General features: G+C 35.8%; 1 protein-coding gene across 2 annotated transcripts; it reads right to left on the bottom strand.

Annotated features, from left to right (window-relative positions):
• Positions 1-4,580: 4,580 nt before the first annotated feature.
• LOC149162687 (U-box domain-containing protein 45-like) lies at positions 4,581-8,237 on the bottom strand. 2 transcript variants are annotated; one of them, XM_089437343.1, is made up of 3 exons: positions 7,551-8,237; positions 6,512-6,966; positions 4,581-5,860 (listed from the first exon to the last, which is right to left on the bottom strand). In XM_089437343.1, the coding sequence occupies exons 2-3, from the start codon at positions 6,916-6,918 to the stop codon at positions 4,990-4,992; spliced, it is 1,278 nt and encodes a 425-aa protein (XP_089293469.1). In that variant the 5' UTR covers positions 6,919-6,966; positions 7,551-8,237; the 3' UTR covers positions 4,581-4,989. The 2 variants fall into 2 exon arrangements, with proteins under 2 accessions (XP_089293469.1, XP_089293468.1); XM_089437342.1 differs by having other exon boundaries at positions 6,512-8,237.
• Positions 8,238-11,308: the final 3,071 nt, after the last annotated feature.

Here is an 11,308-nt window from a genome sequence, read left to right as displayed (position 1 = left end):
TAGTGGGCTTCTATAGAGTAGAACAATAATAATATGGGGGCTACATGGGCACAACAATAACAATAAGGGGGATACACTAGTATTATAGGGACCTAACACAATAAGTAGAGAAAATAATAGGTAAAATATAATATTATAGTGTTATATTTTACCCAATATATCCTAGTAAAAAGTGGATGGAGGTAGGCAAAAAAATTAGATAGAATGTAATAATTACATTTTTCATAATATTTTCCCCTCCTCGATCATATCGAGACAATTGCTAATTATGTAGCTAAATATAACATCCAACTAAGATGAATCTAGGCTAGTTTAATTTCCCCCTTAAATAAGTTATATTCCACATGAATACCATCTGTCAATACCATTAATTCTTAAAACCATGGGTCAATACCATAGTTCATTTTATAGGCTTATTTTTGCTAATTATGTAACTAAATATAACATCCAACTAAGATGAATCTAGGCTAGTTTAATTTCCCCCTTAAATAAGTTATATTCCACATGAATACCATCTGTCAATACCATTAATTCTTAAAACCATGGGTCAATACCATAGTTCATTTTATAGGCTTATTTTTATTTTATTTTAACTGAGTTAAAATGTTTATATTACATTACCTTACGTTACACATTTCTAGCATACTAGAGAAAATACATCTCAAACCAATGAAGGAATTACATATATCCTTCAAAGTATTTTTTATTTTTATTTTTTTCAATTACTTTGTCTCACTATATAAAGTCTAATGTAAAATCACTATATAAACTCTGATGTAAAGTAAAGGTAAAAATTGAACTATTTTATTTATGGCCAACATTGATTTTTAAAGTAACGTTATTACTTTTTTTAAAACAACTTTACACACAACATCTTAATTTTTTTAATGTAATGTTGTGTGACAACATCTCCTTTGTGTATCAAGTTATAAAGGGCCTCTAGCTCCAATAAATTGGCGAATCAAATTTCCTTTAACAATTTTGTTTTATATGTTTATTTCAAAAATCTGCTACTTGTTCTTGGGAATTTTCTTATGAGGAGAGTGGAATAATCAAATATGCCAAAGAAAGGCCCAATAAAATGTTGCATATCATAGTTGGCTTTTGTGATGTTGAAAGCACTAAGCCATGTAAGCCAGTAATCCGGGCTCTGGGAAAGTCCCTCGGAAAGATTTTTCGAAACGCAAAGGGTTAGCCACATCATGCAGATGAGTTAAGGATCCCATTGATCTGTTTAAGTGAGTGATGAATTTGATGCAGTTGCCAGATTAATCAAGTGGAGAACCAATTCTACTCGTGAAAAGTTGCATTAAGATTTTTGTGTATGGATTAGGTGATTATCCAAACTAGTAAAGATAAGTATAAGTATTTACATCTATAGCTATTGTCCAATCTAGTAAAGATAAGTATAAGTATTTACATCTATAGCTATTTTAGGAGGCGAAAAATTTAAACGGGTATAATTTTTAAATACAATGTCCCCCCGGGACGAAAAAAGCGGACCCTTCATTCATATAAAGAAAGTTTTACAATCTAGTGTGGCAATCTCTGTCAGATCTTGATCAGAAAAACCAAAACATATCTGCAAACCAATTACAAAGAACAATCTCGAAACCAAAATGAGTCTGCAAACCAAATACATATGAGTACCGAAACCAAAGATCAATCCCCCAGCAGAAAGGGGACAACCCATACCGAAAGAGAACAGAGTCCGCCAAAAACCAGCCGACAGAGAGACTATTAACCAACATCAGAAAATAGGAACTAAAGTTCAAAAAAACCAACCCCATTACTCTGGGCAGAAGATAATTTTTCAAAGAACAAAAAGCCAGGGCAGAGGGAGAGGCCAAGCTTAGAGGGAGCGTTAGCCTCCAAATTTTGCTCCCGAAAAACATGCTGAAAAGAAACCTCCGGAAAGAGGGGATGATGTGCCTGATCTGCTGCATCCAACTACAGAGTACAGAGTACAGGAACATCAAGGGAGCATTGACCCAATGCCCACTTAATCATAATAAGAGAATCGCCCATGATCAAAAGCTTGTCTAACCCAAGTTAATAAGAAAACTGGAGAGCCCCCCACATCGCTAACAGCTCAATCCTGCAATTATCACCCCTGAGTCCATACCAGAAAAACTGAAAAATTGTGTCGGGATCAATGTAAAGGGCTACACCACAGCCACAATCTCCATCTGAGGGAGCCCCATCGAAAGAGCAAATGGGGAAGCTCCCATCCAACTCCACAAATGAGATGGATCGAGGAGAGGATTTCGGCACCCATGGACCAATTTCTTGAAACAAGGCCACAATATTCAACGCAACCACCTTGATCACAGGGAACCTATCCTCGAAAATTAGAGCATTCCTGGCCCTCCAAATCCCACATATAACATAGAGAGGGACAGATCTATAAGCTTTCGCTCTATTGTTCTATAGATTAATGCAATCATGTATAGAGACTGCATCAACGATATAGGAAACACCCAGAAGAGAAGAGACCTCCACCCAAATCTCAACAGCCACAGGACAGCTGAGGAAAAGGTGATTGCAGTTGTCTGAATTCCACCTATAAAGAGAGCATATGCCAGGACCCATAAATCCCCTCTTAATCAGGTTATCCCAAGTCAATACGATTGTGTATGACATTCCACTGCCAAAAAAGGGAGGTACATTTAAAGAAAGACAGCGAGAGGTCGACGTGATATGAGCATAAACTCCTTTGACCGGAATTTTGTTGTTAAGAATGTGTCGAACCCACACCAGTTTGTCTTGCCCCTGTGAAATCCTAATGCCAGCCATACAAAAGAGGGAGCGGTCACATTCCCAATCCGTAGACATGCCCTCCAGAGTCCAGCAATCCAATCTGCCACGCATGAGGCCATGAATCAGCAATGCCAGTGGAACGAGGCCATTCCCACAAGCTTGAAAGGAGACCAATCCCCGAGAGCTAAGAGAGGAAATGATCGAGAAAGGAAAGAGGTGACAACCATTCAAGCCTTTAATAGCGTCCAGGCCAATTTTAATTTGCTTCCCATCACCTTAAGGGAATTATGTGATAAACTTGGAAATAAGAGTTATGACCGTCTAAATATGTTAAATTTAATTTTTTTTACATTTCTTTTTCTAATCATTTTTAGATAACTTTAATTAAAAACTTAGAAAAAATGGTTGGAACCATAAATACCCATTGTTATAATTGTACAATAAATGTGTAATATGGATTTTTTTTTAAACTGTATGTAATAAAAATGCAAATTCAGTAATAAAAATTGTAATTCCCACCAATCATTTATAACCCGATTCCAATAATGTGATTCATAAAACATTTAAGGTTCTCTAAAAATTAAACCCTCTGCAAAATGATATCATCCATCATTGCCAATTAATTGAGGGGGTTCACTCCACTATGAAGTACTTACCACCAAGCTGATCTGTAATGTTAATGCATTACCGATGAAGTTAGTATAAAAATTGCAATAGAAAATACAGTGATATGTGGTTTAATTGTAAGTTTTGTTAGGTAAAGCAACTAGACCGCCGTTCAAATCCTATTGAGTATATGGTTTGCTATGCTCTTGGCTCTAGGAGTAGACTCTCTTTATTCGTGAGTCTCGGGCTCTTGCTAATTTATAAGATCTGGTATATCTGGCTTGCAGGATGCTGGCTGTACTCTTAGTGTTATAAGGTAACCACGAAGGTTGATCCTAAACATTCCCTAAATTAATCCAAAGAATTACGAATTCACCATGGTTAAAACAAAAATTGAAATATAAAACTCCAAATTTTTTATTGAGATAGAAAACATGATGTTGCATTTTTCTAACTTTTCGCCCTTTTTACCATATAAAGAGATCGAAACAGTCTAATACGCTAATATTTTACTTTTTCCGCTGGAATCTTGTTCACCATGGTTAAAAAAAAAAATAGAAAACTACAAATTTTTTATTGAGATAGAAAACATGAGGTTGCATCTTCCTAACCTTTTGCCCTTGTTACCATATAAAGAGATAGAAACAGTCTAATAGGCTAATTTTTTACTTTTTCTGCTGGAATCTTGTTACTTCATTCAACAAGATTCTATTCTTGGTGAGATACTACTATTTCATAATTTAAATTGTATATTTGAATGCAAAAATAAATTCAATGTTTTGGAAAATATGTAGTGCACTCAGATTGTACAAACCCAACAAATTATTTGAATACAGAAATCAATCTAGTACCCTGGAAAACCTCTAAAGTGCTGAGATTATGCAAACCCAATAACTTACCACTAGGATTTTCCCAATTTCTCACCAAAGGCTTAAAAATCTTCTCGTTAAACTGCTGCAAAAGAGATAAACAGAAAACTACATTCTAAACATGATGTTGTACCTTTCCAACCTTTTGCCTTCTTATCAATATAAGAACGCAAACAGAAAACTACAATATGATATTTGAAGACTTTTCTACACAATTTCATCTGTTAGTGATCTTGTAATCATTGAATGAATATTACGTGACATTCATCTAAATTAGTATCATCATCATTTTATATTCGTTTTCCCTTAATATCAAGAGATCATAAATAGAAAACAGCAATATCATATTGGAAGAGTCTTCAACAATCCATCTATTAGTGATCTTATAATCACTGAATTTATATTACATGGCATTCATCTATATATATATATATCCTCTTTGTCAAAACATTATGGGTAAATTGTACACAGATGATGACTTATCCTTTAATGCCAACCCCGTAGTTAACCAGTAAATATATTCCTCCAATGCACATTGAATAACCAGTAGGGATTCATGTTATTTGATGACCTCTGTAGTAGATTATATTATTCTGACATTCGTCTAGTGCAGCTAGAAAACTAGGACCCAGTTGAAGGATGTAGCTTCAATACAGAACTCATTGAAGAAGACGAGGTGTCTATTATCTAGACGTTGCTCCTATGGTGAACGTTTTTACAAAAAAGATAAATTTTGAAGAGACAAATTGTTTCACTAGTAGGGAAGACTTTTTGAACTAGAGCTGCTTATCAGAGACTTCAGCCTTGTTGAAGAATCCACACATGTAGAGGACACATCTGCTCGTTTTACAATATGATCCATGTTCCATTCCAAGCTCTTCTTAACCATATTTTTTATGGCTCTCTTGTTCTCTTCCATTTCGGATATTTTCTCTGGAGAACTAGATTCTCTTCTTGGCTCCCCTGCTCTAGAGGTAACAGGGCCAGAAACAGGCATCATTGCACCTTGTTTGTCATCTCTAAGCCACTGTAATATTCTCATAGCTCTCTTCTGGGCAAGAGTAGTGCCCAACAAAGCAAGCTCCAAGAGAGCAGGGATTATTCCTTCTTGCTTCATGACCTTCCTCTGAATCAAGCTCCGGTGTGTTAAAAGCATCACTATATAGACAGCCAGTTCCTGGCATCTGGGACTGTTTTCCCAACCCAGGATATCAATCAAGCATTTTGGCATGTTTGCGCTACTTTCCATTGCCTGCCTTCCTGATTTTGTCATTACTAGGTTCCCTAGGATCCCAAGAGCTCTCTCTCCTGTCTTCATTGATTGTGCCATCTTCAAGAGGGGTTCGACTGCTCCTTTTGCCAATATGCTGTCAACATTATCCAGGCAAGTAGATAAATTGTAGAGAGCTGCTAGAGAAGCCATTTTCCCTTTATCGGTACCAGATTCCAACATGCAAACCAATGCAGGGAGCATGGCAGACGAACCTATTATTGACTTGTTCTTGTCAACAGCCGAAAGCGCTAGCAGGAGAATGGCAATCTTCTCCTGTAATTCTGAATCAGATGTACCCACGAGCTTTGCCAGCTTATCTACTGCTCCAGCATCAATAATCAGGCTCTTATTTCTGTTCATCACAAGTAAAACAATAAGCTAGGCTTCAGGGTTCATCTCAGAACACATCGCAAAAATGAAAAAAAGGGTATGACCAGGACAGCATTAAGGTTATAATTCTTCTACCGCACAGAGATTGTTTTAGGACTAATATTCATCATTTGGATTTATGCCGTGCATTTTCCTAATTTTACAAATCAAGCTACTTATTTCAAGGCCATCACTGTTCCTGAATTAGAACATTCTAAAAAGTATCCCTGCTACATATGTCTTCACTTTGTTTGATGAACAAAGTCCTTCAGTGGAAACGTATTAAGTCCATTGGAACCTTATCATGCAACTTCTATAACACAGACACTGCCTATCTGGTTAAACGACACAGGAACTGTTTCCTAAGCTTCATTAAACCAAACTGGTTCAAGAAAAAATTAAATCTGTTGATTTATTTGATAAATATGTGCAAAACAGGGCATCAAAAATCTCTATTTCCTTGAAATTAATGTTGCAAACTTTTCTACAACCATCTAATCCAAATGTTCTGTACAAATTATGATCTTGATAAAACAGAAAATGGTATATATCCTTGAAATCCCCAAAAAAGAAAAAGGAATTAATCTCTTAAAGGGGAAACATTATCATTCTGTTGCAAACTGCGATAACTTACGTGTAATTTCCACTTGCAAGTTCAATGAGAGCTTGAAGCGAAGCATGACAATGATCAGGAACAGGTGAACTCAGCATAGCCACCAGAGAGGGGACGACCCCTAAGAGAGAAAGAGATTTCCTCGTCTTCACATTCTCCTTAGCCAATCTCTGAATCTCAATAGCTGCTTTGCATTTCTCATCAAGGCTACCGAAGTGTAACTGTTTCACCGCATGTCGCAGGGCTGATCCATGGTCCCTGTTCTTCTCCCCATTCACTAAACTGCAAGTTCCAACGGGTGGGCAATCCTTTTGCTGTGTCTCTTCATTAAAGTTCACATCTGGACTAATTTCATTCTGCTCCTGTAGATCCTCGGATATCTCTGATATATGTGGGATATCCTCAGATTCTAATGCCGGAACACTCATCAGCCGTCCACTGCTCTTCCTCCTCCTGTACTTCAAGGACCTCAGCAGCTGGAAGAAAAAATTGAGTTTAGAATATGATGCCATCCATGAAGAATCCTTTTTATCACTGGCACCCTTTTTGAAAACAACCTCCTCTGCCACCCCCATGGAAAACCCAACTACCAAAACAAAAATCCTCCCAGCAAAAATCCAGAACCTGTTAACTCTTATTCATGGACTTTTAATGGATAGTCATGATTCCCGGACTCTTTAGTAGGGTTCTGTTACTTCCAGAATATACTTGTATTAAATATACAACGACGCATGTTTGTTCCAGATTGGTATTGAAAACCAAGCACTCTACTTGCCAAATTCAGCGTGTTTTATCTGTTTTATTGGTTTCTGATGCAGCAATATGTTCCCCGCCCTAAAGAGAAAAACATACCCAAAAGTTCTTTTTGGAGTGAGCTCACGTACCGAACTAACAAATTGCTGTTGGAAACTAAACACCCTCGAGCAGAAATGAGTGGTTTTAAGAAATCCACAGTGGAATTGAGATGTAGTGTCGACTGTTGCAGAGAAAAACGCTATATATATGCAATTACTGAATACGATGAAATCATTCAAATTAGTATTAAAAACCAAGTGCCCACCTGGAAAATCCAGTGCCCCTTATCCTTTTCTCATTGATTCGTGGGCATGCAATCAATGCCAGGCCTGCAAAGCATATGGGTTTGTTAGAGAAACAGGAACCTAATTTTATTATATGGGGCGATTCCCAATAGGTGCAGATGCTTTCAAGACAGCTGTTACAGGCTCTTCGGAGCAGCAACGGCCTGGATACCGCGACAGAGTGCCGGTCTGTCCATCTATGTCGATTCACCCGATTCAATGCTCAATTATGAACAATCTTCATACAAATTTGGAGAACAGAGGGGGGAAATTGTCCAGAACTCGATGCAGACTGAGAAATCCGACGGAAAAAAGCCAGAAAGACAAGCGTGCAGATGAGTTCAGGATTTTAAAAATTGCCGTGTCTCAGTGGGGTGCTGTAAATTCTATAGACAAGGTCTTGCAAGGCAGGGAGATCTATGAACTCTGAGGGCATCCCGTTCCAATGTCTATGCTTACACAGTCAATCCCACATGCATGAAATATATAAATATAATATTATAATGAGTGGGTATACCCGTAAAGTAGCGCAATCAAAGGCATGATTCTGTAGGACATGCAGTGAGGTCTTCGCTGATTCCGAGGACTGGAAGGTATCACATTGCAAGCACGCTGAGACAACGCTGACTTTCCCAGATTGGATAAAGACAAGTGCTTTCATTTCTGCTATTTTAGCGCGATTCCTTAACCAGTGCGACTGTGGTGGGTGAATAAATTTGTATTTGCAATGTCGTTATAGCAAGGTGTCACTGAGAAATGAGATCACATTACATAGGTGTTAGAAAACACATCGGTTTGGTAAATGTCGGTATCTAGACACCCAACATTTCTGCAATCAACGTATTGCATTGTATTCGAAACTGTTACTAAATGTTTGAAGTAGGATTTTCGGACTTATAACTATTGTTTCCAAGTAGGATTGTTGCTTCAAAGTAGGACTTTGGTGATAGGTGGATGGATAAGTAGGATTGTTGCTTCAAAGTAGGACTTTGGTGATAGGTGGATGGATAGTATTGGACAAATGAGGAGGATTTTGGGAGTTATAACTATTGTTTCCAAGTCGGATGGTTGTTTCAAAGTAGGATTTTGGTGATAATTGTGGATAGGTGGATAGTATTGGACAAATGAGTAGATGGATGTTCCATTTAACATTGGATTAACTTTAATCACTCTTAACCTAACTGAAAAAAACAATAACATATAAACCATATTTTTTTATAAATAAGTGAAAATGAAAATATCATTTAAAAAATTATTTTAGAAAAAGGATACGGAGGTATTGAATGGTTAAAATGTTAGAATCCAGATAAAAAATTTCAAAAAATCTTGCAGTAACAGTGTTTGAATCATGTTTTTAATAGAGGAAATGGATTCAGCATCATCAAATTTAATGGCACCCAAAATTTTAAAGTTTGACAGGTATAACTTGGATTTACAAAAGTCCCTGCCGGATTTTACCAAAATCTTATTTTCAAGGCAAAAGAGCAGTCTGACTATACTATGGCAAAATTTTATAAAAATTTTAGGAACTCTTCCATAAAATTATAAAAGTTTTAGAAACTATTCCATAAAATTATAAAAGCTCTAGAAACTATTCCATTGATTTGTAAAAGTAAAATGAATAATTGCAGGCAAACCAGAATCCAACAAAATCGTACTTAAAAAACCAATTAATTAGTTAATAATCCAATTCAGTGTCACGAGTTTTTCAAACTAAAAGCACAGCCCGCCATTTTTTTCTGGTTTGGGGAATGAATTCAGTGAAAGTTTTTGTCACGAGAATCCAACAAAATCAAATTAAAAAGCCAAATACCTGATCCAATTCTGTGTCACGAGAGTGTTTCAACTTAAAACAGAGCCCACAGTATTTTTCCTGGGAGTGATTTCAGTAAAATTTGAAGTCACGAGAGTATTTCTAACTGAAAGCAAAGCCCACAATCTTTATTCTGGGAGTGATTTTAGTGAAATTTAGAGTCACGAGATTTCAACAAAATCAAAATCAAAATCAAAGTGGCAAATTATCCAATTCCGTGTCACGAGATTGTTGTTTCAAGTTAAAAGCACATCTTACAGTCTTGGACGGTGGGGTTCATTAAAGGGGAAATTATAACGTGAATGGGAATTGAATTCGTGATGGGTTCACTCAGAGGGACATAATACCGTGATCGGATTTGAATTCGTGTATTGTCACCCTTTGCAAAAGTAAAATCTCAATGGTTCATTTCATGGTAGGTACGGCCTTATGTACCTTCACGGTTGATGTTCATGGGGTAGTTAGGATAGTTTGGTTCCTGGTTTATGGGTTTTAGGTTTGGATAACTAATGGTTTTGTCATGATATTTTAATATAATATAATTTATTTAAAGTTATGATAACAGTGTTGTTAATGGCATGATAACAGTGTTGTTAATTGTTTTTGGATTGGGTGGTAGAAATCCTGAACAAATGTCAAAGAGTTTGCCAATGATATAATAAAAGGCTTGATCATTTCTCAATAGACATAGCTCATATTGGGTGATCCACATATTTGATATAATAAAAGGCTTGATCATTTCTTAATAGACATAGCTCATATTGGGTGATCCACATATCATGATTTATGTTTATTCATGTGCCTATTATATTTATTTATTTATTTTTCTTCATTTTACAACGCATAATGTTCCTAAAACATTTAGGGAGTGAATGATTAATAATTAACATAATATCATTAGTGTAGATTATTCCAATGAATTACCAATTTTCATAGTTATATTAAAAAAAACTCACAAACATAATAACATATATTATTGACATGTGATATTAAAGCATGGAAAACAATGATGCTATTTTTTATAATTTATCATTTTTTAGAAAACTGATGAGTGTGTGCTAAAATTCAAGGTTGTAGTGTAAGGAATTAATTTTCAATATTATTGTATATAAGTTTTCAAAGATAAATAGATGTTACAAACTTCTAAGAAGTGGCAAATATGTGCAATTCAAAACACAAATACCTAATAAAATGGTGCATTTTTATCTTGGTTTTGAATTTATCAAGATAGATCAAATCCTTCAAAATGCAAATAAATAAGAGGTTTGCACTTTGAGGGATTTTATCCCAAACTAAAGATTTGTAAACCATTTTTTGTTAAATGTCAAGATAGACCGAATCTCAACCCTTCTAAGGAACTCCCATGTAGGCTAGTTAAAATGTAAGATATCACTTTGTTAAGCTAGCTAGTTAGAAGCGTTATCTCAACTCCATAAGTTCAACACAAGTAGGACCTTATCACCTACATCAAGGGTGAAGGTGTATATTTCTTTTCATTTTCACTTCTGCACAACTTGGGTAAGATCTTGAAGGACCCAACCTTGAGCTAGTTAAAACATAAATTTATTATTTACTTGAGCTAGCTGGCTATTCTTGAAGAATGTAACTAATGTTGGTCTTCATAATTGTATTTGGCTTATGACATGATGTAATTATTATTGTACTTGTCAAAAGAAAGAAAAAGATTTTTTTGTAAAAAAAATTATTTATTTAAAGCATGGGTTTCATGATCAAAGTATTTGGGTCCTAAGTCAAAGCACCGATTGTGTGCTTTAGTGTTTTTACTCAAAGTCAAAACCCATTTGGGCATTTGATCAAAGAAAAAAATATTTTGTAGAAGTGTCTAAGTATGTTCTCCAGATTAAGTCTGCCTTAGGACCACTGTTCAAGTTGGCCTAGAGAAGTTGTACAAGTCGACTTCATTAT

The sequence above is a fragment of the Pinus tabuliformis genome, chromosome 5_2 (genome assembly GCF_031772625.1).
Source record: "Pinus tabuliformis cultivar Carrire ecotype Pingquan chromosome 5_2, CPIR1, whole genome shotgun sequence".
NCBI lineage: Eukaryota > Viridiplantae > Streptophyta > Pinopsida > Pinales > Pinaceae > Pinus > Pinus tabuliformis.
The sequence above is the reverse complement of the archived record's forward strand: the minus strand, read 5'-3'. Positions and strand labels throughout refer to the sequence as shown.

Coding starts and splice junctions, on each gene's coding strand:
- LOC149162687 (XM_089437342.1), bottom strand. CDS start 7,065: ATGGGGGTGGCAGAGGAGGTTGTTTTCAAAAAGGGTGCCAGTGATAAA. Junction 5,861..6,511: donor CTTGCAAGTGGAAATTACAC/GTAAGTTATCGC, acceptor TGTGATGAACAG/AAATAAGAGCCTGATTATTG.